The sequence below is a fragment of the Antrostomus carolinensis genome, unplaced genomic scaffold (genome assembly GCF_000700745.2).
Source record: "Antrostomus carolinensis isolate BGI_N321 unplaced genomic scaffold, ASM70074v2 scaffold22190, whole genome shotgun sequence".
Lineage (NCBI taxonomy): Eukaryota > Metazoa > Chordata > Aves > Caprimulgiformes > Caprimulgidae > Antrostomus > Antrostomus carolinensis.
This window is the reverse complement of record NW_010286737.1, coordinates 17,059-44,887: the sequence shown is the minus strand read 5'-3', so window position 1 is coordinate 44,887 and position 27,829 is coordinate 17,059. Positions and strand designations below refer to the sequence as shown.

Below are 27,829 nucleotides of genomic sequence, written 5' to 3'. Positions count from 1 at the left end.
TCCCAGGGCCCTGGGCCAGGCATCGCTGTCCTAGAGAGGGCCCCGCGATCCCAAGCAGGAAGAGGCCCTGGACCATGATGGGGAGCGTTTGTCACGTTTGTCACAACTGGGCTGTGGTCAGGGAGTAGGGATGAGCCACTGGCCTTGGCCCCCCCTGTCCCAGGGGTCTGGCAGGGCACCTAGACCCCTCGTGGGTGACAGCCCTTGTCTGTTCTTTTCATCCGCAGCCCCAAGGGCTTCCCCAAGCTGAAGAACGACACGTTCCTGCGAGCAGCACGCGGGGAGGAGACAGAGCACACCCCGGTGTGGTGCATGCGGCAGGCGGGGCGCTACCTGCCCGGTGAGCAGGCGGAGGTGTGCCGGGGGGGACGGTGAGGGGGCCACGGTGCACACCCTGTAATGATTGTGCTGGTCCCTTGCAGAGTTTCGGGAGACCCGGGCGGCGCAGGATTTCTTTGCCACTTGCCGGAGCCCCAAACTGTGCTGTGAGCTGACGCTGCAGGTGAGCATCCCCCAGGGGGTCTGTGTGTCCCCTCATCTCGCCCAGATGGGGATGAGGAAAAACCTTGGGTCTGGTCACCTCGAGTGGCCCCAGTAAGTTGTGCAGCCCTTGGGGACCCCACTGCCCCATGTGCTTGTCCAGGTCCTCCATGAGGAGCTGGTCCCAGCCGCTCACTGACGCTGTCTCTTCCCCTCTGCAGCCGCTCAGACGATTCCCCCTGGATGCTGCCATCATCTTTTCTGACATCTTGGTGGTGCCCCAGGTGAGAGCCATGGCCAGTGGTGAGGAGCAGTGGTTAGGAACAGGGCTGGGTTTGAGGCTACCTCATTCCTGTTTCTTCCATTCTCATCTGTCCCCAGGCGCTGGGCATGGAGGTTGTCATGGTCCCCGGCAAAGGACCCACGTTCACAGAGCCTCTGAAGGAGGTCGAGGATCTGCTGAAACTGCGACAGAAAGTGGATGTGACTGCGGAGCTGGGTTACGTCTTCCAGGCCATCACGCTGACACGACACAGTCTGGAGGGCAGGGTGCCCCTCATCGGCTTCTCTGGGGCACCTGTAAGTGATGGGGCTCCTCCATGTGGGCTTCCCAGCCAGGCCTCTCTGCTCCTTCTTCTGGGGTGACACTGGCCATGACACCCCCAGAGTTGTGGGTGCTGTAGAAGTGTGTGGGTGAGGAACATTCAATGCAGGAGCAGCTGTGCCCCAGTTCTGGGGTGCTCACAGGTCCTACCTTCAGCACTGTGACTGGCCCCTCGTGTCTTCTTCCGTCTGCATCACTCTCCTCACTCCATTCCTCTCCTTCCCACAGTGGACACTCATGTCCTACATGATTGAAGGTGGTGGCTCCACTACAATGGCCAAGGCCAAGAGCTGGCTTTACCGTCACCAGCCACCGACTGCTGCGGCTGCTGACTGATGTCATCACTGACTACCTTGTGGGGCAGGTGGCTGCTGGAGCGCAGGTGTGTCCTAGGGTATGGGAACAGGGCCAGGCAGGAAGGCAGGGACTGGAGACACGGAGCAGAGAGGGACCAGCTTCTGGGAGGAGGAGAGACTGAGGTGCAGCTCTCCCAGCCCCATGTCCCCGGCAGGCACTCCAGCTATTTGAGTCCCATGCGGGTCACCTGGGCCCGGAGCAGTTTCAGGACTTTGCCCTGCCTTACATCCGAGACATCGCCCAGGCTGTCAAGAGCAGGCTGAAGGAGGAGGCGCTGCCCCTGGTGCCCATGGTGAGTTGGGGCTGCCTGGATTGACCCTGGCATCTGGGGGCTGCTGGAGAGCGGGGCAGCCCCTGGTACCCGCCTCCCTCAGCTGAGGCTGTGGAGTGGGCCCTGACCCATAGTGGAGTCACTGCCCATCTCCTCCCTCCCCAGATCATCTTTGCAAAGGACGCACACTACGCGCTGCGCGATCTGGCCCACGCTGGTTATGAGGTGGTTGGTCTTGACTGGACCATCCGGCCCCAGGAAGCTCGGTAAGAGTCTGGCAAAGCACTTGGGAGCCTGGGCAGCACCCTGGGATGGGTACCCTGACCTCTTCCTCTTCCCTGAGCCACCCCAGGCCTGGAGATTTCTGCTCCAGAGGTGGGGATAGTTGGGCCCCCATGCTACATGGAGCTCACAGCAACCAGGGGCTGTACCAAGGGGTCCCGTGTGTCCTGCAGTGGGGGCTGCAGGCACTTGGCTGCCCCCAGCCTCTGCACCACACACAACAACTCACCTGCCTCCTCTGCTGCAGGGCACAGACAGGGAAAGATGTCACCCTGCAAGGGAACCTGGATCCCTGTGCTCTCTACGCACCCAAGGTGAGCAGTGGCCATCACCAGCAACTGGGGCTAGTTCCCACCTGTGTTAAACACCTCCTGCCTTAGTTTCCCCACCTGTAGTGCTGGCTTGTGTCCCAGTAGTCCTCCAGGCTGGCTGGGGACTGGTGGGGGGTGGACTACCTGGGCTGGATGGGGCTGACAGATGGTTTTCTGCTGTGCCTGCAGGAGAAGATCGGTGAGCTGGTGAAGAAGATGTTGGAGGGTTTCGGAACCCAACGCTACATCGCCAACCTGGGCCATGGCCTCTACCCTGACATGAGTCCTGAGCATGTGGGTGCCTTCGTGGAGGCCGTGCATGCTCATTCCCGTCACATCAACAAGCACAGCTGAGCCTGGGGGCTTGGGGACAGGACTGGTTTGGGAACAGTCAGCCCGAGTAGTGTGTTGTCACAGGGCTCACTTCAGTCTGGGCTGTAGCATTAAACCAGCACCTTCTCCGCAGCAGCCGTGTGGCTCTGGCTGGGGGGACGGGAAACTGGACGGCCCAGGAGGAGATGGGCAGTGATGGAAGCCTGGCAGTGGGGCATGTGAGGTCGGGAGAGTGCCTGAGCCCCATCCTGTGGGTCAGAATGGGGAAACGGGGGTGCCAGGAAAGTGGGGGAGGCCTCTCCCTGCCAGGCTGTAGTGTTGTGCTAAGGGCTTGCAAGAGAGGATGTGAGCCCAGAGCACAGTAGGCATCTCCTGGCACCACAGATCTGCCCAGCCCTGCTAGGGGAGATGAGCTGCCCAAGGCTGGCTGGGTAGCAGCCTGGGAGCTGACCACTGCCACAGGTGCAGTGTGAGCTGTGCCACAGTCCTGCTCGGGTGGCAAAAGGCAACATGGCAGTGACCCAGTGCTTGGGAGACCCAGCAGCACTCACCTGGGGGACAGCCAGCCACGTGGCAGGAACCCTCCAGGCACCAGCACCACCAACCCCCTGCCACACTGGCTGGGATGGTGGCAGTGACACCATGGCCCTAGCGCTGCCCTTGCTCTTCCTCCAGATCCCACAGCCTCTTTGGGACCATCCCACTGGTCCTGGAGATCTCTTCCCCCATGCACACCTCCTGATCTCCAATCTCTGCCTAGGGCTCAGCAAACCCTGCAGAAAGCAGCCCAAGGTGCCAGCAGCACCCAGGAACCCTGGAGTTATGACTCTGTGCCACCACACCCCACACTGCAGCACACTAACTGCAGTCTAGGCTGGCTGTAGGAAAGCTCAGGACACAGGTGCCAACACTGCTGTAGCTGGCACAGATGGGGCAGTGCCACCAGGGTGGGCAGGGACTTGCTGATGCTGAATGCAGCAGGGAATTGCACCCTAAAGCAGCCAGGGTGCCTTGCCTGGCTCCATCCATCCTCCTCCTTGGGGTGCAGGAGCTGGGTACCACATGGGGCTGTGATGCCACCTCCTCCCTGCGATGCCAGGCTGCCCAGCAAGCGTGGTTACCCCTCCAACTTTGGAGAAAGGCAGTAGAGATACAGGCAGTAACGTTCATCCCTTTTATTATTAAACATCAGATGAAGAGGTCGCACACACACATACACACACACGCAAAAAAACAAAACAAAAAAAATCCAAAAAAGAGAGGGGAAAAAAGAGAAACAGACTGGCTGAAGACCGCTATTTCAGTGGTGACAGAGACCAAGTACAATTGGTTTCCTGGCCGGAGCGCAGACACAAGTCACTTGCCAAAAATTTAAGTCAAACCAGACAGCAGATAACTAGCCCATGTTCTCTAACTACAAGTCACCATCCAGACCAGCCCTGCCCCCCCCCAGCCCTCCCAACCCGCTGGCAAAGAAATGAACCAAAACCGAAGAGCCACCGGCACAGGGCTGGAGAGTCTGTCCCCGGCGTGGGGCGAAGCTCGGGGAAGGGCTGAGTGTTGGCTGCGCCACGGAGCTGGGAAGCAGAAGGGTGCAGGGAGTCAGCTGCACCTGCCCCAATCCCTCCCCAGGAGCTGGGCAGCCCTGGTGCCCGCCCGCCACCCAGGCACCTCGCACCCTTGCGCCCACCGGGAGATGGCCGTGTACGAGGCGGTGGGCTCGTGTCCTCCATTGCCAGCATCCATGTGTGTCGAGCGAGCGTTGCCTCGAGTCCCTTCCTTCATTGTCCTCAAGCGCTGGGCTGCACTCCTCCCTCCATCCGTCCGTCCGTCCGTCCATCCCAGGGCTGTGAGTCGAGCGGATGTTCACCTCCCCCCACACCCTTCTCGCTGCCGACGATGCTGTGGGAACCTGAGAAATGTTCGTGTGCCTCCTCCTCTTTTTGTCTGTGGTTTTGTTTTGTGGTTTGTTTTTTTGTTTTAAATAATAGTTATAATAACAATAATAATAATAATAATAGCAATAATAAAAATAATCGCCCCAGCCCACGACAATTTCAAGTATCCCCCAAATAAAAGACAGAATTATAAATAATTATAACTTTACAATTTAATAATTGACACATATACTATAGTATTTACAGTATCATAAATGCTTTTTTTTGTGTGTGTGTTACTTTTAGTAAGCAATCCCTGAGAACAGTTACTTTAACTTGTATTTATTGAAGTATCTTCACAAATAGAGGAGTTTGCATGTCTCGGGCGGGCGGGAGAAGCACTCTGCAAAGCCATTGCTTTTGGTGACGCATGAGGTTCTAGTGTTGTGGGTTTCTTTGCTCGCTCTTCTTTTTTTTTTTCTTTCTTTTTTTTTTTTTTGTTTTCTTTTTTTAATTCTCCACAGAATTTTAAAGATTTTTGCACTTTGCAACCTTCAGATCCCTCCAGCGACCGCTTCCTTCAGGAAAGAGGTATTAGATTTCCAGGTTAGCTTTTGGTATTGGCAAGGGAGGGCAGGGGGCTGAGCGAACCATCCTTTTTCCCTGTGGTTGCCTTTTGGTTTGTGCCCAAGGAATCTCTGGATCCTCTCAGCATGTGAAATGGTTATATCCAAGAAAGAAAAAAATAAAAAAAAAAAAAAGAAAGAAAACAAAAAAAGAAACAGAAGACCAGAACAGAGCAGCCTCTGCCGATGGGGGGGGGAAGGTGATCTCCGCTTTCCTTCCTTCTTCTCTCCCAAATCCCCGTGCTGCAGCTGGACCCTGCCAGTGAGCGTGGCAGCGGCCAGGGCTCACCCAAACCGTTCCCGCACCAGCAGCATCAGTTTTTTCTTGCCTTTGTAGATTTGTTTGAGATTGTCAATGAACTGGGCGAACTGTATGTGCCCGTCCTGCGCCAGGAGGAAGGTCTCCCTGGCCTTGCTGAGGAACTCGATGAACTCCCCGTAGTGCCGTGGGCTGATGTGGGTGAGCCGGGAGTGGGTGGTGTTGATGTAGGCGCTTATCGTCGCGTCCAGCAGCTGTCGCAGGGGGGCTTTGTCGGTGGACATCAGCTTCCCCGAGTTCCTGCGGCCGGGGATGCCGGCCAGCCCTGGGGCCGTCATGGTGCAGCGGCGAAGGATGTCCGAGAGCACCGTGGCACAGTGCACGCTCTTCACCACCAGTGGGATGATGGCTGCCAGCTCGTTTTTGCCCAGAGAGTGGCTCAGGGCGCAGGCCCAGAGCACATCGTTGATGGCTGGGTGCGTGTCCTGGTTATAGGCCAGGTTGAGATGCGTCATGGCCAACGAGGCCAGTTTGAATGCCCGGAGCGGATAGCCCCGGTGCTCCATGTAGCGGGCGATGGTGAAGAGCTGGGTGTAGGTCATGCCAGTGGAAGCGGCGTCGATGACGATCTGGTAGGCAGTCTCAAAGGCGATGTGGTCCTTCTCGCAGAGGGTCAGGGCAGACAGGGCGCAGTTCTGCGGGTCCTTCATGGCACACTGCAGGGCCAGCGTGCGGGCACAGCTGGCCAGCTCCTCCCGCTGCGGATAGTCCAGGCTCAGGCGCAGGATGGTGTTGTGGGACATCACCGTGGCTGCCACGATGCTGGTGGCTTCCGTGGGGGTGAACAGCGAGTACCAGCTCTGCAGGATGCTCACCAGGGCCCTCACCCCTGCAAGAAAACACTGGGGTCACGGCACAGCCCTGGAGCCCCGCTTGGATCACAGGGTTCCTCTGAGTCCCTGGAGCCAGGGCAAAGCCAGCCCATGGCAGCACTGAGCTGCTGCCTCTGTCCCAACAGGGACAGGGCCAGAGGGAGACAGGCAGAAGCTATGGGCACAGGGCACAGGAAACACCACTGGCCTGGCCCAGGTACAGGGGACCTGTCCCAGTCCCAAACCTGGCCACTGCCGTGGCCCCAGCGCCGACAGCTGTTTTTTTTTCATCCAGTTACCCAGGAAGAAATGGGAGACCCAGGAGAGCTCAGACACCCAGAGCTATGAATGACCCTGGCATTTCCCTGCCCACCCTGCTCCCACCAGAAACAGGCCAGATCCCCCCCGGCGTGGCACTCACCCACTTCAGTAGCGCACGTCACCAGCCACCTCACCATCTCCCGCCGCCGCCAGTTGAGGGTGGACAGGGTCATGCGCATCACCTGCGAGGCAAACTTGGGGTGACCGGCTGCCCCACAGGGCTCCAACGAGACCACCCAACACAGTAGTGCTCCCCTAAAATCCCCCTGTCCCAGCTGGCTACCGGTTCCCCGGCGCTGCCTTGCCTCCACCCAAACTGCAGTGGGCACAGGGGCCTCCCAGGGCTGAGCTCCCCTGCTCAGGGCCATGCAGGGGTGAATTTACTCCTTCCACGGGGGACTGCCTGCTTGATGGATGTCCATCATCAGCGCCACTGCTGCAGTGCATGGGGCAGAAGGGCCACCAGCATCCCCAGAGCCATCCCATACCTGGAGCCCCAGCTCCAGCGCCACGTTGAGCAATGTTGTGTCCGAGTTGCTGTCGGCTGGGGGGGGTGTCCGAGTTGCTGTCGGCTGGCGTGGCAATCTTGAATGCGTCCTGGGCCAGCTTGAAGATCAAGGAGGAGGAGTGGATGTTCTTCTGGATGGCCTCCAGCACTGTGCGTAGGCGCAGCATGTCCCCTGGGTGCAGGCAAGAACAGTCAGATGGCTCAGCCTCCCCTCACCCTTAAGCCCCATCTCCTGCCTGCACTGGGTGGTGAACAGCCCCTTCAGCATGGTCAGTCCCTCTGGACACACACGTGGAGGGACACACAGGGATGCTGGATCAGGTCCTGCAGTCCAACAGCAAAACACGGTGTCCTCTCCAGGAGGGGACACATCCTACAGCACCCATCCTCACTCAAGATCATCCTCTCAGGGAGAGGACAAACAGCCCTGACTGATCCCTGACATGTCCTGGAGCATTAGCAGACACCTCCAGGCACTTGGATGTTCTACCCTGGGCTCGAATTTGAGAGTTGTAAAGCAGACTCTTCCCAACAAAGGAGAGGTTTGGGGAGATGCCCAGTGCTGAATGGCTGCAGAAAGGTCAGTCTTCATTTTAGTACATTAAAAAGAAGGAAAGCTGTTTGCTGTGCTGCACACATACTATCTTGTGCAGTAAGTCCCTTGTCCCTTCCCTCTGCAAGGCTAGCACAGGCTGGGCCAGGGTCATCCAGACTCACTGTGGCTTGGTCTTGGATGGCCCAGGTCAGGCACGCAGTTGAGCCAGGCTGAGATACCCCCAAAGAAGGGGGTTCCTGGCACAACACTCACTGATGCTGTGGGACTCCAGCCACAGGAGGCCATGGGTGCCAGAAGGATACATGATGGGATTGGGAGATGGGGCAGGATCTTGGAAGAGGGACCCATCAAGGCATATTAGTATCATGATTCTGCATCTGGCCTGGGAAATCCTCCTGTCAGCCCCTGTGGGACACATGCTGGGGAGAGGGACCTTTGGTGTGTGTGCAGACCAGAGATGCAAATGTGCCACATCAAGTCCTTCTGCTTTGTTCCAGGTTTATGTTTCTACTCCCACAGCCGTAAACTGAGCAGATGAACCTCATACAAAGAAAACCAAATAACGCACAGCAGTGTGAAAAACCTAGTGCTGCACCTGGGCACACAGAGACATCTCGGGTGACTAATAGCTAAAGATATCGCCTGCCACCCACAGCAGCTGCTTGCACCGCCACCAAAATCCCAGCCTCCCTAAAATGGTTTGTGGGGGTGTGGGCAGGAGAGGCTGCAAGGATGCAGGATCGTATCGGGACATGCTGCGGCAGGGGAACACCCGGGGAAGGGGACGATGGGAAACCCATGGAATCCAACAGCTCTACACCCCCGGCATAAAAACCTCATCCCCTTTAGGTGCTGGAAGGGAGAAGAAACTAAAGGATAAGCCAGGTACCAGCTCTCCATCAGGGCACTGCAAGGCAGGGGCAGGACACCATCAGCCCTGGAAAAGCAGCCAAAAGGAGGAGGACTGGAAGGAGTGAGGATGCTGCTGAGGCAGCCAGGCTGGAGCTTTCTGACAGCTCATTTACCTTCCACCTCACTGGGGAAGCAGCACCTTCCCTGTCAGGCTGGCAGCACCAGGGGCTGGAGGTTGCCGCAGACTGTGTGGGACAGCAGCGGGCAGTGGTAAGCGCTTGGCCTGCCCACCCTTGTGGGGCACAAGGCACTTGTCACCCTGGTAGGGTTGGTTTGAGGATGGAGGGTTGTTTAATGAAAAGCCTGTGCTCGCCTTCATCATTATGCCTGGGCAGGAACAAAAGAGGCCTGAGAGACCAGCGAGGAGGTGTTTTATGAGCGCCCCCACACTGGAACCAACGTGTCCTCCCCAGCACAGCTGTCCCAGTCTCCAGCCCTGCTAAAAGCCAGACGTGGTTTGGTGTACAGGGAGGTCTCCCCACTACAGCCTGTGCAAGATCATTACCACAGGGCAGGAAGAGACAAAGCAGAGGCAAAAGGATAAGCAGCTTCAAACTAAACCATGGCATGAACCCACAACACGTCTGTCAGGGCTAGCTGACCCAGCAGCTGACCATAGTGCAGGGCAGGCATGGTCCAGCATCACCCAGGGGGACTACCCAGGAACTGCAGCAGGGTGGTTGGCAGCCCTGCAGGGTTGCCTGCACCTCCTGGGAACCTCCTGTCCCACCCTGACAGACCACAAGCCTTGCGGCTCTTTGGGAAAGAGCTCCAAAGCTCCCAGACTCCAGCAGGCTGCTCCAAGGCCAGCAGAAGCCAAGAGCTCCCTATTTTCTCCACAAAAATCTCTTCAATGCTCTTGTGCAGCATTGTCCCATCACTCCAGTCCCAGAGCTGGTCCCCCACCAACCTTTGGCTGCTGTAAGCATGGTGGAGGCCAGCTCGCACTGCTGTGACTCCAGGTGCCCCAGGGTGAACCAGCGCGGGTATCTGCTGGGGACAACCGAGACCAGGTGGTGGGGGTGAGTCACGTCGCCAGATGGTGCCGTGGTCTCCAGGACGGGCAACCTGAAAGGTAAATGGTAAGAGGGAACATCAAACCCCAGCCCAGCCCCAGCTTTGCCCCTCTCCCCGAGGTGCTGTTGAGGCGAGGCAGGGGCTGCCCGCAGCGCCGTCTTTGAAAGCATCCTGCTGCCGTGCACGTGTTGGGGCTCCTGAGGCTGCGTGCTCAACACATGGGCACAGGGATCAATCTGAGACCAACTTGAAAGGAGGAGAATGATCCGTGAAGTGATTTATAAACTTGTAAGGGAAAGCACAAGCCTCAGAAAAAAAAAAAAAAAGGCAAAATCCCTCCTCCCTCCCTGCTCCTTTCATGTCAGAGCGCCCAGCAGAACTCTGGGCTCTATCATCTGGTTCTTCTTAAAATGCTCGGTTGTGATCAGAAGCAGCAGCACTTCCCCAGGGCCCTCGCAGCGGTTTGGGTTACCTGCTTTTGTGGGGATATCTAAAAGCCTGGAAAACTCAGGGGAGAAGGAAGGCTAAGGAAGGGGAGCAGGAGTCTCAAGTCACCAGCCACGCTGACAAAACCATGTTGGCTCTTAAATCCCTGAGCTGGTACTGGTGTTACTACCTTGATGGCCAGTCAAGGCATGCAGGAGGGAAATTGTCCCCCTGGACACAGAGAGCATCCAACCACCTCTGCTTTCCTCACTTGCAGGCTTGGAGTACCCATGGGGCAGCAGAAGCCCAACCTTCCCAGCTGAGGTCAGAGACATTCCAACACAGGGGGTCCCAGCTGGGAGCAGGGGACAGGCACTAACAGATGATGAGAGAGCAACATACACCCCCAGGGCAGTTCCACTCCTGCTTGGTGCTGGAGGTCTTAGGTCTGGTGGGGTGTGGTGTCCCCACGCACTGCAGAGGCCTCTGGCCGCTCTTTTAGGTCTGTCTGTCCTCCCGAGCAGCTCTTCCCAGGACAGAGGGGGATTTCAAAATTTCCCTTGGTGTTGGGGAGAGATGGCCCATTTCACCAAGGAAATGCCGCAAGAAAGATGATGTCAGAGGGAGAGGGGACTGGGACGCTCCGAGGTTGACGGTTCTTCAAGCATTGACTCATTCGGGAAATTCCAGCCTTTTTCAAGACCCATCCAGCCCCTGCCAAAAAACTGCAGAACAGTGGCTGATGTCTGAGGTGTGTCATGCCCTGGGGAGCAAAATGGGGCAGCTCTCGGCATTGGCCCTGTCCCCAGTCCTAAAGATGGAGCTGGGCTTTAATGGAGAACAGAGCGTGGCTGTGCTCTCCACCCGGCTCTGCGCCACCCTGGAGCCCAGGGCAAATCACCTGCCCACCTGTGCCAGAATAACAGCCCTTCCTGTGGGCAGGGAGGGCTGCAGGGCACCCGAGGCCCGGCAGACAGGAGGCAGATGACAGCACCATCCCTGCCTGGGACCTCCTCTGGCAGAGGACACCTGTCACCAGGACAGACAGGTGGCAGTCCAGCCTGGGGCGAGGGGCTGGGCAGAGGGCTGGACCAGCAGACATCAGGCCCATGCAAACCTCTACAGATGGGGCTTGAAAACCAGGAGTCACCCAAAGAGAGAGCAGGAGTCTCTTTGCACTGCTTGGTGCCTGGGCAGCCCTACACACTGCTCAGGATGATCCCAGGGATGGCAAGCTCCAAACTTGCCTCCACTCCCATCCCTGCTCCAGGGTCGCAAAGCATCCCGGCTTCCTGGCAGAGCAGAGGAGCAGAAGAGGGAGGCAAAACAGAGGGCAGAGACAGAATAAAACATGCACCAACCTCATGGCCCGCAAAGCCAGCTTGTACGCCAGATCTGCATCATGGGGCAGCAGGGCAGAGAACAGGTATTTGGCAAAGGTGTGCATGGGGACGCTCTCACGGTGGATGACTTCTCCCAAGCCGCTGAAGGGTCCACCTAGGCAGAAGCAGAGCTCATCAGCCATAATTAGCACAGCAAGATCTGTGGTTGGGGTTTGCTTTGAGGATCTGCTCAGCAGCTCTCTGGTGCATTACTAAAGTTAGATCTAAGGCAAAGGGCTGCTCTTTTCTTTTCTAAAAAACATTTCAGGTCAAAATCCCTCAGAAACTGAGGCCACATGTTTAGCACCCTTCTCCATAATGCCTCTGAGGTGGTCCTGCTCCAAGGATGTCAGCAAACCCTAAACCCTTGCTTTGCCAGATGATGGGGCAGAGCAGCCACCCTACAGACTCAGCACCATACCCTCAGAGGAAGAAGCCAGGATGGGGTCAGCCAGGTGTAAACCTTGGCAAGGGCACCCTAGAGATGTGACCAGCACTCAGCTAAGACACAGGAGCCAGCTAGATGGACCAAGCCCCCACCTTCCAGCAGCAAGATGCACTGCTTCCGCAGGGTCTGCACCAGCACTGGGTCCAGCTCCAGGTCCTGCAGCCGGGCGATGATCTGCTCCTCGTTGCGGCACACCTTGTCCTGGGCATAGAGACCTTCGGGCATCACTCTTTGCTGACCCATCCCCATCAGGGCCACCTCTAAGGCCAGGGACAGGTAGGACTCGCCGCTGTTTTTTGCTGTCTTGGCTGCCGGTTGCGACGGGCACGTGTTGATACACTGGGGGTTTGGAGTCCCCGGTGTCTGGAAGAAGGGGGAGAGATGTAGAAAGGTTAGAAGAACCTTCCTAAGTGGCAGAACCAGAGCAGAGAGAAAAACCTCTCAACTTCAGAAGCAACACCCACGCTTCCCTTGCTGCCTGCCTTCCATCACCCAGAGATGATGGATAAAAGCTCCCTGCGGGAGATGTGGGCTTCACCCTTCTCCCTGCTCTCACTAGGAGATGCAGGAGACCTGAGACCTGTGCAACAAGTGCATAGCTGACACCAGAGCCTTCTCGTGGGCCAGCACGCCTTGGGCCAGCTCTGCTAAGCCACTCTCCTGTTCTGCTCTGGCTGTGAACCCCAAAGGCTGGAAAAACTCAGGGCACTAACTCTCCCTCTCTGCACTGCAGCTCTGCCCTGGCTGCTCCTGCGAAGGCAGAGAGAGGGGAGATTTGGAGCCCAGGAGTCCCAAGCCCCAGACCTGCACCCAGGGTCTGCCCTCCGGGCTTGGTTCAGCTGCAGCCATTGGGAAGGGAGCCAGGAGGAGTGCCCGGTACCTGAAATTTCAAGGCAATTTTCCTCTTCTAATCTACAAGCTTCAGTCAGGGTGAGAAAGAGGCAGCCGATGGGGTTCAGAGGGTGGCCTACCCAGCCCTCCAAGTTGGTGATGGTGGTTGCTCCTCGCTGCAGCAGCTCTGCAAAGAAAGGGAACAGCAAGACATTAAAAGGGAGGATTTTAAAGACAGATCCTGCACCCAGAGAGGTGTCCCAGACCAAAGGCCTTTTCTAACCCCACAGGCCTGGGACATGGGGACCTCCAGGGCCAACTCGGGCACAGCTGGCCTGCCACAGACATCAGAGGGAGCAGGTACCCCCCAAAAAAGGTGCCCTAAGGCCACATAAGATGCAGCAGCTCGTTCTCTGTTCCAGGAGGACAGGAGGGGCTGCAGAGTCCCAAGATAGGGTCTATAAAGTCAGACCTGCAGCTTATGGACTCATTTGCAATGGCAGCCTGAATGTTTTGGAAACAGAAGCAGAAATCTCCCTGGAGACAACAAAGACTCCCTGTGAGTCTTGAAAGCTCCATCATTTGATGATCTCAGGCTGGCTGAACTAGCAAGGCCCAGAAGTCAGTGACCACCAGCAGCACTGCAGTAACTGACCCCAGCTCTCTGCCAGCTGTGACTGCAAAAGGAAACTCTGGTCTTGTCTCCTGGTACAATTTACCCCGTGAATACAAGCTGGAGGTAGCACACACAGCCAGTTGCTGCAGCTCTGCAGACAAGCAGCTCCTCTTTAATGCAGGTATCACCCACCATTGCCTGTGCAAGCCTTACAGGCCACCAGACATGGCAAGAGTGGGAACAAAAACACTCCTACTCCAGCAGCCCCAAGACAGCACGTGGGCACCTCTCTGTCCTTTGCAGGTGGGTATCAATACACTTTGGCTCAAGCAACCAGATGTATCAGTCTGATCCAGCACTGCCCTCTGTCAACCTCTGCCGCTCTGGATGGGGCAGCACCACTCTTTGAGATGGAGAAGACTTTCTCAACCAGCTGGGACACCCCAGCAAGACCTCATGGGATGCTTCTCCCATAGCTCTACTCATACCTTTCTTCTGATGTTTATAAATCTCCAGCTGTCTTTGCTGCTGCAGTCGCAAGGTGTTGATTATGGCCACAGTTAGTCGGAGAGCTTCTCTGGGATAGCCATGGGAGCGCAGGGCATCCACTCGAGCACAGGCTGTTGGGACATGTTCTGCAATGAAAGGACAAATGCAGGGGCATGGCTGAGCCAGAGGAGCACAAAAATTCATGGGATGGTACTGATGGGGGGGAGAGAACCTAACAGCATCAAGGCTTCAGGGCATTTTCTTCTACTGGTCTTCCCCACACCCCAGCTAAACTCCTCCTCCTTGCCTTAAAGTCATCCCTTTCTCCCTGCTCCTGGCAGGGACACCTACCAGGAATACTAATGGGACTCCTACCACGTTCAACCCACAGCAGCCACGTCAGTACCTAAATCCCCACCTCCACAAACCTTAACTAGGGGAAGCATTTCCAACACACCATTGCTGCAATATGACAACTCCAAACACAGGTTGTTACAAACCTGCCACCCTTTTCTCCTAAAATCTGCACGGCTTACGGTGCTTTATCTCATTGCATGCGCCCAAACACTTCTTGGCATCTTGTCAAACACTTCTCCCTGCTCTCATGGCACAGGTGATGATACATGGGGTGATGCTGTGCATCCAGCACTGCCCCAGGGGCACTGGCAGATTTGGGAGGATGTTTTGAACTGCTTTCTTAACACCTCTGTGGAGCAAGCTCTGCCAACACCCCATCTCTCCTGCAGCTCTCCTACCTGGTGTTTTATTACTAGGAACAGTTGCAGGAACCAACCCCCCACCCCAAGACTCAAAGTTGCTTAGGAATTCATCTGCTCCTGCTGCTCATTGCCCACCTGAAATCACAAGCAACTGTGGAGAGGATTATGACTGAGTGAGAAATTAGCAGGTGCAGATGACATGACATGCTGCATAATAAGCAGCAAAAATCTCATTTTCTTGGAAAATGTCCTACCAAAGGGGTGTGGGGGGGAAAGGCAAACACAGAAGATCTAAAATTATGGTAGAGGGATAATTTCTGTTCCTGGAACAGCTCAGAAAGCTTTGGAAATGCAGACAACCATCTCCACAAATGGGGTTTCCACGTCCCAAAGGTCATCCACAAGGAATACATGAGGAAGAGGTTTCAGAACAAACACATCTGTAAAAGAACTTCTTGTTGCTTCCTCTATTCATTTGCTAAATGGATGAAATACTCAGCTTCTCACTGAATTCATCACTGGAAGTTGCTGACAAATCACACTCCTTTCCCAGCACTGAGTCCCTGAAGGGGTGCCAAGAAAGTAAAAGTGCAAAATCCAAAAATCACAGCAAATACATCAGAAAAAATAACATGCACCAACCAGGTGGGCCAAAGGGCTCACCAGAACCCATATGATGCTAGGGACAGGGGAGCTGGGGACACCAAGTCTCTGCTAGATGGAGTCCCTGGAAGCACTAACCCACCACCACTGCCTGTGGCTGCAGGGGGAGGAGACCTGCAGTTACACAAAACTCCCAGAGCAGAAATGTCCTCTCCTGCTCCAGCTAAGCTAGCAGAGGTGTACCAGCAGACTTCACATGGGTTTTTTTTAACTTATCTCCTGGTCTTATTAGCAACATAGTGCCTGCTGCTTCACAAACCACATCTCTGCATGACTTTAAATATTCTCTTCCCATCTGGCTGGGTGCCAGCAGACCCCAGCTCCTGGAGTGGACAACAGTGCAGTGGTGGGTTTTGACCTGTTCCACATCCATACTTTCACCCCTTGGGCTGTAGGGATGGGGCATCCACCCTCCTGGAGGTGTGGGTGGCTTGTCTCTGCCATTTTGGGGTTAGTCTGAGAGCTGACAGCCACACCAGGCACCCCCCAAGCTCTTTGTCTCACTTGTTTTCATCCCAGCCCTGTAGTTGTTGAGAGTTTGCAGATCTGCCCAGGGTCACGACTTGGCAGTAGAAAAGTTGTGTAGCTTGAGGTACGTGGACTAAAGATCTACAACACAGGAGGGTACCAGGCTTGACTGGGCCAGTATGCCTTAAGCTCATACAAGGCTTAATTAATTGTACTGTCTGCTAATTGCCTTTAAGGGAAGACTAAAGAGAGGGTGAGAGCAGGGAAAAAAAAAATCCAGAGGATACAGCTGTGCTCCCTAGCCAAGTTCCAAGGGACTTTAAGTGTTCAGTTCGCCGGTACTGAGAATAGTGAGAGCTTGCACTGGGGACAGCCAAACACTGGCAGGGTGGAAGAGGACATGATGAGCCTGGTCCAAGCTGCCCGAGGGGAACCCAGACTGTAAAGATGTGGGGCCTGCTACAATGACTGTAGCTGGCCTGTGGGAGGGTATCCAGTTCTTCTGCTCATCCTACTCCTCAGGCTAAGGGTCAAGGAGGTACTTTCATTCTAGGATGCAGAAGCTTGCAAGGACCCAGGGTAGCAAAGCTTCTTTGATGCTTGGGGTGGCTCTTCTCCACTAGCAATCACATCCACCCAGGCCATGCAAGGGGCTGCTGGTTTGGATGCTCCCCCAGCCACAGCGGCTGCCCCTGGGAGTTGAAGAGGAGGCTCTCGCCCTCTCGCTGGTAGGAGGGAGACACGTAGAAGTCGCTGCTAATGATGCGCTGCAGGTGGCTGTCCTGCCAGTGGAGGTCACAACCCTCGATCGCCCGGGTGAACACGGTTCGTCTGGGCCTGGCCAGTGAGTCTGCAAAGAGAAAAAACATCAGTGCCTTGGTGGGGCAGGGGCAACCTGTTCCTGCCCCCAGACACAACCACCCTGGGCAGAGCAATGTCTTTACAAGGAGAGCAAAGCCCCTCCTGGTCCCACGCCAGCCGTTGCCAAGCTGACACAGGGGCTCTGGCTCCTGTGCTGTGGCAGACTGCCTTTAGATACCTCTGCTGCCCATCCCGTCTCTGATGGAAACTGCCATTTCCTTGGACAGCATTTGCTAGAATAGCTGCCCTGCCAGAGAGGTGAGGAAAGAGGCAGGGACTGCCTGTCCGTTTGCCTCCTGATGACAATCCACTGTCACACATGAGGCTGATCCCCTGAAATGTGGCAGTGCATTCCCACCCCTGTGACGCTCGGCACGCAGGGCAGCTGCCAGGGGTCAGGACCAGACTTCCTCAGCATTACTGCCCTGCAAACACCATGAGCTCTCCTCTTCTGCTCCAATGCAAAGTCCCAACTTCACTGAACCACAGCTGCTTAGATCAGCAGCACCTGAAGCCAGGAAGGGAATGGAAGGGAACTGCCTGAGTGTGTTTCATCTGCCTCCAGGCAATTGGGGGAACCAGAGCCATCGCCTTCCAGCAACCTCCTCTGGCTGTACCAGAGGGCTGGAAGGGAGGAGACAGCATCGTCTGAAACCCCACTGCTGCTCTGCAGCAGATGTCTGTGCTCCTCTTCAGAGCTGCTCTAACTTCACTGACATTTTTTAAGCTATCGAATGCTGGACGAGCATTTCAGTCCTTCCAGACACATCAGACAAGTGGTTTGTCGGGAGGTAAAGGACTGTCTGGAGCAAGCCTGCTATCGCTCTAGCCGCACCGCATCGTGAGGGCCAAGCACAGCTGGTGGACTGCAAAACGGGAAGCTCCAAAGGGGATGCAGTGCTGACTGTTAGGTCCCGCAACCCACAAGATGGGCCAAGTTAAATGCATTCAAGGCAGGGAAACAAAAGGCACTGCTCAAAGCTGATCCAGGGAGGCTGGATAAACACGCTCTGGAAACGATGGCAACAAGCAATTAGTGTGAACGCTGCAGACACCCCGAGGTGAAGAGAAATTAAACAGGTGTTCGTACGTAGAGAACCAAGCCTGCTCAACTTTACCAGGAAGGATTTCAGGAATCATCTGTTCTCCTTTAATAATAAAAGAGGTTGGCAACAATCTGCAGCAGTATTTGCATATGCACAAACATTAACCCCAGGACACATCCAGGATCCATGCTGCTTTCAGTCTCCTGCTTGAGAGGCAGGAGTGCGGGGACAAGGGGACGTCCCCGGCATTCACTTCGGAAGCTCCCTCCACATCTAAAAAAAGTGACCTGCTCAGCCCCAGCAGCCTGCCTCAAATGCCAGAGTGAATCCTCAGCAGAGCTGGGAACACCAGGGGGTTATCCCAGGGCTGGCGTAGGACATGGAGCAAGGCCAGGTTTAAATTAAGCTGCTCCCCGAGGATGTGCACAGGGAGGTGCAGCGAGCAGCTGGGGCACACGGTCCTGGCCATGGCTGGGGTGGGCTGGCAGGACAGCCATGCTCCCCAACTGCTGCCATCCCCCTCTCCTCTTCCCACTTTGGCCACATATAATACACCAAAGAGCAAATTCCAGTGCAGCAGAAGGAGACATGGTGAGAGCAGTAACTTTCAAATAACATCTACTTCAAGGAAAAGGGAACACAAAGTGCTTAAATTTAAAGGGAACAAATGCTTAGTCAGGAGCTGAGAAAATATTTTAGCATGAAGGAACAACCCCTTCGTGCAACAACCCCAAGGAACATCAGAGCATAACTGCAATGCTCTGTTTGTGCTCTGCACTTGAACTGCATTTAACATTCCTGGCTAATAACTTATCTATCACCTGAATCAAAGCCCATAAGCAAAGCTCAAGGGCTGGGAAAGGGGCTCTGCATCATCTCCAACTCCTCACTCTCACATTAGAGCCAGAGCTTCCCAGCTCAGCTCTGCTTCAATTCAAGCAGTGCTGGCTTTCTGTAAAACTCCACACCCAAACCTGCACAGACCATAGAGGTCTAAACTCCCCCAAGATCAAACTGCTTTAAAATGGCCTCTAATTTGATGCTCAAATACACGTGACTTCACCCAAGATGTAGCAAAGAGCCAAACGTCTGCAAGTGTATTTAAAACTAGAGGCTATGAAGGGAAATGTTTTGTATTCCCGTGACTCATAGAAATATCACCAGCAGGTGAACTGAGGTCTCTCAACTTTGGGGTGAGTTTTGACCCAGACCCAAACCCTGTGGCCACCATCTAGATTTCCACTCCCTGTCCAGACTCACCTTGGCTGTGAGCAGAGCTCTGCGTAAGCGCGTTGGTGATGTTGGGAAGCTCATTACCGTAATTGCCATCTTCCAGGGGACAGACGTCCATCTCACCCCACTTGCGCAGCTGCCGGAGCCAGCAGGATTTCTCTTCCAGCTTGCAGTGTGGGTTTAACACCACGCACACCCACAGAGCCCCTAAACAAAGCCAAGAAATCAAGGAGGTGCCATCACCATACCCACGGGGCCAAGCTCTTCTGCTGCCGCGTTTGTTGTGAGAGCCTGCAAGGTTTCATCGGTGTTCGTAAACTCATTTCAGCATAATGCATGGACCCAGGAGGGGGATTTAGACAGCTTTTAAATAAAAGTAAAACTCCTTTGTAATGAAGCTAAATTATAATCTCATGAGATGGGGGACAGTGAAGAGGAGGGAAGGAGAGAGTGGCTGTGTATGCATTTGTGAGTGTTTCTGTATGCCAGGACAAATCTAGTGTTTGAACTACACATCAAAGCATGCTTAAAAACACCCTGGCAAGCTGCAGAGTCTGTATCTCCAAAGACTAACCTGATTTTGATCCTACCCACGTTCCAAGCACTTTAAAGCCTGCTCCGAATGCTATTTCATCTGCTATTGTTCTTCAGGCCATTTGCATTCAACTATTTAAAAAGGAGATTTAGTGCATTTTCCTCCTTTTTTTCTTTTTCTTTTTTAATCCCCAATAGCCCCCAGGCTGCAGAGAAACCTGGAACTTGGCTTAATGTTCCACAGGCAAGACCCTTCCAGATCTCATGTGCAGAGGTGCCCATCAGTAGTAGGACACCCATGCTGACACCCTCCAGGTCAACCATGGGACCTCACAGGCCTGATGATGCTGCCTGCTGCATGAGAGGCAAAAGCAGGCCCGAGGACATCAGTCATCATTGAGATCCAACTCATCCTTTCATAAGAAGGGCTGATGCTGGTGCTGCTAACAGAGCCTTGTCGATTCTCCTGGGTCACCCACTGCTCTGAAAAGGGCTGCAGCAACCCAAATAACTGCAAAACCGTGAATTCTCCTTTAGCTAATTGCATCTCTGCCCAAATTTCCATGCAAGGCTGCCAGGATACAGCATGTCCCCTCCCCTGTGCCTGCCCTGTGGGGTGGGATGGCTGTGTGCCGGCACAGCTGCGGCGTGCGGTGTCCCCAGGGATCCCCCTGGGCTGAGCAGCCTGTGCTGCTCCTTTCCCTGCCCATGTCAGTTCCTGCCACGCATGCAGGACAGCTCAGCCTCCTGCAGAAACACCCTCCCCTGCCTCTCCTGAATGGGCCCAGTGGAGACCTGGAGCACCTTCCTTCTCCCTGCCCAGCCAGCTGCTCTCCCTCACCTCTCCGTCACTTCCAGAGCCAAAGTTCCCATCCCAAAGTGACAGCCAGCAGCAGGACAACATCACCCATTGCAGCTCTGCTGCGCGGTGAGGAGATTCCTCCACGTGCCCAAACCACCCCCCTCGCTCGCTGTGTTTTGTGTGGCAGGTCCCCAGCTGCACGGCCACGCTGTCCAGCCAAACAGCCCCGAGCGAGACTGCAGCTCCAGCACAGGCAACCGGAGCAGCCGGTCCCTTTTCTGGGCAGAGTGAGGCAAAACCAGGCCAAGCAGCAATGTCCTGACTCCGGCTCCACTCCAGCATCTCCCCGCTCCTCTGGGTAATAGCTGAGCTTTGGTGGGCTTTCGGGGTGCATTTCCCAGGACCCATCCTCTGCCAATTGGGACTTCTGGACACGTTTGGTTCAAATCATTGATAAGGCATGGAGGCTGTGCATGTCCGGCTCCTTGGAGTGGCCTGGCTCAGCAGGAGAGACGTCACGGCATTGCAATGTAGATGGTGGCAGCAGCATCACATCCAGGAACAGGCACAGGAAAAGCAACCCCAGGCACTGAAGATCAGCAAATATTCAAAGCAGCCCTCACCCAGTCCAGCTCCATCTGCATCTCAGCTCTGCTGCTCCCAGGAAACTCCACCAAAACCCCACTCCTTTCCAATGAACAGGGGGAAATGAAACTTCTGAGCTGCAACACTGGCAATTAATGCATGTGCAAGAGAAGAGTTATTTCCTTAGGGGCTTTCAAGGCCCATCCCTCCCAGAACAGGTCTATGTCACTCACTGCCAGGCTCATGCAGGCTCCATGGGGGCTTCACGGACACAGAATTTTCGAAAAATCCAAGTCTCAGATGCAGAAAATGAGTCTTCCTCAAGGCTCTGGTTACTGTCCCTCAGCTGAGCACTGGGCGCCTGCCTGCTGCCACCCTGAGGGCATAAAACTCCCACCTCCTCGGGAGGGTGTGAGCTAAATCATGCGCTTGGCTCCTGTGTTGGGCATCCCAGGGCTCGAACTGGTTTTGGGTATCACTTTCCCACCAGCACTCCCAGCTGTTGTCATTGCCCCTCTTCACCTGCTCTGGGGCTGCTTGTGCAAAAAGCAGCCTCTGGCAATTTCGGCCCACACCTCTGATGGCACACGGAGTGCCTCGGCTCACCGGCGTTAACAGGGCTTGGTGCTCTGGCTCTGCCATCCCCTGGTGCAGGATGCGCCTGCTGGATTTTTGGCTCCCACAGCTCAGCTGTGATCCTCAGAAGCCTCGTGACTTTGCAGCCTGTTTTTGGGAGACCTCTGAGGCATCTTTGCCTGCCAAAATGTTGTGCTCCTGGGGCCTCCTGCAGAAGGGAAGATGTGGCAGGGAGGTGGGAACAAGGAGCGAAGAGAGATTTGCATTCATCTCATCTGCAAGAGTTATCTGAGAGATGGAAAAGAGGGGTTTTCTGAGTCCTATGGTCAAGTGACATCAGCTGACAGCACAAGTGACTCCTGTCCTGAGCCGAAACGCCACGCCGGGTCAGACTCCGTGTCTGTTCACATGCTGCAGAAACCTTCATCTGAACTTTCCAATAACAGGAGGTTAAGCAGGGAACAAAGCAGCAGATCATGATTAAGCTAAGCCTCTAAACAAAAATGCTTTTTGATGACGGGACTGGGTGCAGGGACGGCGGGGTTGGAGCCTTCCCAGCCCAGCAGTCCCGGCTGCTGGCCCCGGAGAGGACAGGCACTCCAATCCCGCGCCCAAGTTTCCAAACCATCAAAGAAATTCTCCCGTTTCCCACAGGGTTGCTCCCTGGCTTAATCTGCTGAAATTCCCCACTGTAAACAAGTGGCCGAGATAAATAAACCCGTCTCCAGGCAGATTAAGGTCAGGCTGCACTTCAGCTGGTTTTTCGTCTATTTTTTGTAATTAGGCTTTAATCATAAGTACTAATGCGCCAGGGCAAATACTCCCACGCTGCAGAGCTCTCCATCTCGCAGGTCTTTCCTTTGGCTCCCCAGCAGACGGGGCAATAGATGCTCAGTTGGCAGCACATGCACAAGCAAACGATGCCCTTTTTATTTTAATTTTTTTTTTTTTTTTAACTCTGAAATCCTCCAAAATCCTTTACATTTTCCCCAGCATAAATCCACAATCTTCTTTAAGGCTGATCTTCTTCCAATCCCACGCAAGTCTGTGATGCAGTCTTTGCTAAAATCGATGATTAATTATTAAACACGTGCCCAAAATAATTTCTGTGAGACCCATTTTTCTCTTCCACGTGGAAGGGGAACACGGTCTGTCTGGGGCTTCCCGTGGCAGCTGGCAACAGGTCCCTCATCCCTCCCTTTGGCAGCAGCGGTAACACTGGGCAGCTTTGGCATCTGCAGCCCAGAGGCGGTCAGAACACCTGCCTTCACCACCTCACACGCCCAGTGATGGTTTGGGACTCCTCTCTGCGATGGTGATGTTTGTTACTGGTGAAGACTAGCAACTCGCTGCAGCTCTGGTCCCTCCCTGCCTCCACTCCTCCTTCAGAGGGATGCTCTGTTCCTACAGCAAATGCTGTTCACAGCCAAATCCAAAAGGCTTCTATAAGATGGGGAAATAATTCCTTCTTTGAGTACAGTCCATGCCCATCCTGCCCTGGAGCTGCTTCTTGGACCATCACTGTGTCCTCCACAGGGGCTTCTCTTCAGCATGGAGATGCCCAGACCCTCTCATGTGACATGCCTATGCCAGGCAAGCCACTCGCTCTGACGTGTGTTGGCTGTCACACTGATCCAGACTCGGTAGGACCCTGAAGCTCCCCTAGCCACCTTGCCATCTGCTGACGGGGACATGCTGTCACCTCCTCCCACTCTGCTGACCAAAACTACGCACACCAACCTGGTCTTTGCATGGTTAAGCCAGGACTGAAACCCAAACACTCCCTCCCTGTGTGTGTAGGAAGGGAGGGAGGGTTCTTGGCTCAGATAGAGGGCTTGAAATCTAGACAAATAATCTGTAATTCTGGGCAAATTGCTTCCTGCATCCAGGCCTGCCCAGACACCCGTCCATTCCCATTTCACTGATGTGTTTGCTTTCTTCCATGTGGAAATTCTGGCTTGGTGGACTTGGCCACCTTTTCAGGATTCTTGCATATCCAACCATCTAGCTGCAGCATCCCAAAATCCTGGAAATATCTTCTTGGCAAGCAAGCACAGATGAGCTCTCCAGAGCCAGCGTGGTAATTTCCATCCAAGGAACTTCACACAGAAGCAAGACATCCCACCCCTGCCCAGACCTGTCTACGCAGTTTGGCCAGGCTCGCTGGTCTCACAGTTATGTCTGCATTTGTTGGGCACTTGGTAGGAGGGTCTGTGATCCCAGCTGCAGTTTCAGATGCTCCAGATCCTGAACCACCCTCATCCTTCTTCCAGCTCTACACCATCCCTTTGGTCCCAGCCCTTGCCCTTGCACAGCATCTCCTATCAGCTGGCTGCAGAGAAGCTCAAACTCACTTGTAAAACTATGGCACAAGTCAAACTATTCACCCAAGATCCCAGATGTCCAGGAGAGCCCAGAGCTGCTGGGTTAACTCCACCACACAACCAGCTTTCCTGGGCCCACGTCATCTAAATGTTTCATTCTAATGATATTATGGTGTCAGCCAGCTGAGCTGGTGTTTAAGGTGCTTAGCTAGAATTACCCAGAACTGCATTTCCCTTAAAGCCTGGCTCTGTGCTGGCCGTCTTGCTCCCCTCATCATAGAAACGTGCACTAGAGCAGGCAGAAATCTGTTAGCTGGGACGAGACTTGAGAACCTGCATTTCCCTTGCTGGATCACGGTTCTTCCAGGAACAGCACTTCCATGTCCAGGCTACATCTAGCCCCTGGGGCTCACTAGCTTGTGTCCTCCCTCACAAAGGCTTTGGGGCAGCACATCAAACACCAGGCTGCTGCAAGTATGAGACCAGCCACATTCTGCACACACATCACCCCTGACCCCTTCGCAGGAGAGGGGCTGGTTTAAGGTGTTGAACTGTGTAGTTTGGCCCTGATCCAGCTGTCCCACCAGGACTTCCCCAGCAGGAGACAGATAAACTCCTGGCACCTCTCAGGGTCTATGCCCCCAAAAGAAGAGTCCCAGAGGCCTCTGAGATGATGACCGCTGGCCCAGCAGCCCAGACAACCCTGCTGCTGCTCTCTGCAAGGCTGTGACCCTTACCCAGCTCATCCCAGAGCTGCCGGCACTTCTCCGTTATGCCCGTCCCCTGCTGTCTCCAGAGGGAGAGCCGAGGATCGGCCATGAACTGCTCCGTTATCAACGTCAGCATCCTGGCCCCATTGGAGTCCCTCATGCGCAGCATCTCCCGGACCTGGAAAGGACAGAGAGAAGGTCTTTGGTGAGACAAACCATGGTCATTGGGCTGGCAACCCACAGCTCCCTCAGTCTGCGGCTCCAGACTGTAAATATATACCTGTATGTGTGTATAACATATAGTCATACATTATAACTCATGCAACAGCTGTGATGTGGCTGGTTGGAGTCCAACTGAGTAGAAGCCACAGCCTAGGCTGTGAAGAGGACCAAGCAATCAAGAACATGAAAACAAGGCCCTTCTGCAAAGAAAGAGAAGAGCCCATAGACTGGTGTCACCTCTCCAAGGTCTCGGTAGGCTCTGCAGGATTGGCTTTCCCCACATCGTGCTGATGGGGAGATGGGGGCAAGCCCACTGTGTGGGGGGAACAGACCTGCCAGGAGAGCGGATGAGACAACCCAGGCCTGACCCAGAGCCTGGATTACAACTGCCTGCTCCGTGACCAGGCGAGAAGGCACTGGAGCAGAGATTCCCAGCTGTGATGGGCACCCTGCCAGGGCAGCTGGCGAGCTGCCGGCTACGTGACACGCTGAGCAGAGAGGGGAGAGCAGCCGGCTCCTCCTCACCTTGGCAAACATGGAGTTGAGCTGCTTCCCCGAGCCGTAGTACCCTCCCTGAGATAGGAACAGCTTCACCTGCTCTCGGACCTGTTCCTCGTCCAAGTGCCAGCAGTTCTCATCATCGATGCTGGCCCCAGCAGTGGGGTCAGGAGCACCTGGGGGGATGGAGAGGAAGGAGAAAAGAGACAACCATGTTTATAGCAGCAGGGTCAGCAGTCCCACCAGCAAGAAGTGGACCTACTTCTATTTTATAGGGACCCACCTCTATTTTATCAGCTCAGGTGAGAGAAAACCAACCAAGTTCTGCGGCAGTAAGCCCCAGCCGGCAGCATCATGCTCTCCTTCCACGGTGGTGGCAGCAGCCATCAGGCGGGATCCTGACCACAGGGCTGAAGCCTAGCTGGCCCCACTCCCTCTGCACCCCACATCAAGCAAGGCTGAGGAAGAGAAGGGACCTGCCTTCCTTCAAAGCCCTGGGAATGCAGGCAGTGCGGCTACAGAGCCCGGAGCGCTCTCCAGCTCCAGGGATTGCCTGGGGTGCTCCTCCTCCGGCTCCACATCCCCAGTTTGCTTAAGCATCAGTAAAGCTCCAATTCCTGCAAGTCCTTCATCACCTTAGGAACAGTCTAACAAAGGTACCACTGCATGGGGGCTCCAGAACCCCAGGTTAAACACCTGGTCCTGCCCCCCATTTGCTTTAGGAAAGGGGATAAGTCCTTGCACATCAGCGTACCTGCCTGGGACAGACCCTTCGCTGGAAAGAGCAAAGGATCAATAATCCTTCAAAGAGCAAACTGTGACCAGAGCAGGGCCTTTGGCAGGCACATGTGTGCTCACAGGCTGTATTTCACCTTCCAGAGAATAAAAAAACAAAAACAAAACAAAACAACCCACAAGTGCTTTAAACAACAGCTTGGATTCACCTCCCCTTGCCTTGACCCTTCCAATTCCCGTTTTTCCCCCTGAGCGCTGCCCTACCTCCCAGCAAAGCCCTGGCATCCGAGGCTCACCAGGCAGGCAGCAGCTCGGCTCCAGCAAGCAGCCAGGAGCACAAACAGGAACAGAAACTCAGCTTTTCAGCTCCCAGCTTTTGAGTCCTGCTCTGCAGAAACTCCTCAGGGAAAACTAGGGCCAAGGAGGGACCTGTGCGGCTGGAGGATGCTCCGCTCCACTTTGGTCTGCTTCTCCCATCTCGAGTGAGGAAGGGGGTCACTGCAGGAAAAGCAAGGTGCTGCACAGACAGCCAAGGGATGCTGTAGCTGACACGTTCCCAATTAAATCTCAATGATGTCTTCCCCACTCAGCTGGGATCTGGTTGGGGAGCAGAGATCATTTTTGTGCAGAAACAGCTCAGGATGCTGTGCACACCCCAGCCCCGTGCGTTGCTGAACCAGGAGCTCGAATGCAATTCATGAAAATCAAGCTCCACGATGCCTGCTCAGCAGGGCAACTGTCTCACCTGGGCTTGTAAGCAAGAGGACATCAACCCAAGGAGTTCTGCTTCTCCAGCAAAGGCTGAGAATGTTCTTAACTCAATAAGATACCACTATTTAACACCCTTTACAAAATTCATTTAATTTCTGCTAACAGTCACTGCCCAAGAGCAGTTCTAGCAAGCTCTAGGTGCAGCCTGCACAATGCTGAAGGGACAGGATGCTGCTGCTGCTTCTACAGAATAATTTATAGTTGATACAACCACATAATTGGGATGGGAGCTGAAGCAGCAGAAAGGAAATTACAGCCTCTGGATGAGCACGAGAGCTTTCGCCTACAGCCCTGATCCTGCTCCCCCACGGCCAGTGGCCAAGTCCTGCTGTGAGCCACAAGGGACCACCAGACCAGGGGCAGTCCTCCTGGCCATCTCAGCTTTTCCCTGTCTTTTCCTTCCCTCCCCCAACCCAGTCCTTATATCTCGCAGATAAAGAGCAGACAAGCCAGCGATTATCCCCTATCAGGAACCGATGACTAATCTGTCTACTACGAGCGCTTATCCAGCCCCATCACCGAGGTATCCCAGACTCTTAATATCCTCTTCCCCACCATCACACCTGATGATCCCAGCTGCAGCTATCCAGACCAGTCGGGTCTGGACTTCTATAGGGTCACCTGGCTGCATCTATATGGACCAGGAGGGTGTGGATGCTTGGGGTGACCCATCCCACCTAGGCTCAGCTCATCCTTGGTCCCTCACTGAGGCTGCTGTGACAGATAAAGGTGGAGGAGCGAGCGAGATGCAAAGAGTGGCTGCATTTTTCTGGGGTTCCTGGGGCTACCCTCCGCGCTTGCAGCTCACACATAGCATTAGCAATGGAAAGCCCAAGCAGCGAGGAAAGAAGCGTGCAGCTAAATAAAACCTCCTTCTCCCACGCACCACATTGAGCACTTCGCACGTTGGGGTTCGGGCCGCAGCCAAATTAGTAACGTGCCTCCCGCGCCTCCAAATAAAAACTAAATTTGCTTGTAAATGTATTTTGCTTTCCTATAAAAGATTCAGAGAGAGGGTTGTAATAGCGGATTCCCACACGTGCAACGCAACCCGACAGATAACAGGCTGCCCAATTATGCTGGGGAGCTGGATAAACATTTAAGAGCAAACAACGGGATTTATGCTGGGAAATATTAATGGCAGGATTTGTCCACTTCCCCTTGCCAACGTTCACACCATGGGGGCTTCAGCAGCAGCATGCCGTGACGCAGCCAATAAGTGATTCCATGTCTCAGCTCCAAAGGAGCAGGGAACGGCATGTAAAACAGCCCGGCGCCTGCGTAACACGTTTCTCATATAGCAG

At 54.7% G+C, this 27,829-nt stretch overlaps 2 protein-coding genes across 2 annotated transcripts in view; one reads left to right on the top strand and one right to left on the bottom strand.

Moving 5' to 3' along the window:
* Positions 1-234: 234 nt before the first annotated feature.
* UROD (uroporphyrinogen decarboxylase) lies at positions 235-2,659 on the top strand. Its single transcript, XM_010177214.2, is given in 10 exon segments — positions 235-340; positions 423-502; positions 702-764; positions 862-1,059; positions 1,313-1,389; positions 1,391-1,466; positions 1,596-1,733; positions 1,878-1,978; positions 2,242-2,308; positions 2,495-2,659. Coding segments are annotated over 10 exon segments (993 nt in total). The 5' UTR covers positions 235-312.
* A 1,884-nt stretch (positions 2,660-4,543) lies between these two features.
* LOC104532093 (zinc finger SWIM domain-containing protein 5-like) overlaps positions 4,544-27,829 on the bottom strand; it is a 28,986-nt gene continuing 5,700 nt past the window's right edge. The window contains 14 exon segments of the mRNA XM_010177203.2: positions 4,544-6,289; positions 6,694-6,775; positions 7,082-7,168; positions 7,170-7,273; positions 9,480-9,637; positions 11,374-11,509; positions 11,935-12,142; positions 12,144-12,205; positions 12,723-12,860; positions 13,778-13,926; positions 16,304-16,478; positions 18,796-18,975; positions 24,327-24,477; positions 25,047-25,195. Coding sequence (XP_010175505.2) covers positions 5,427-6,289; positions 6,694-6,775; positions 7,082-7,168; positions 7,170-7,273; positions 9,480-9,637; positions 11,374-11,509; positions 11,935-12,142; positions 12,144-12,205; positions 12,723-12,860; positions 13,778-13,926; positions 16,304-16,478; positions 18,796-18,975; positions 24,327-24,477; positions 25,047-25,195 — 2,642 coding nt within the window. The 3' untranslated portion in view covers positions 4,544-5,426.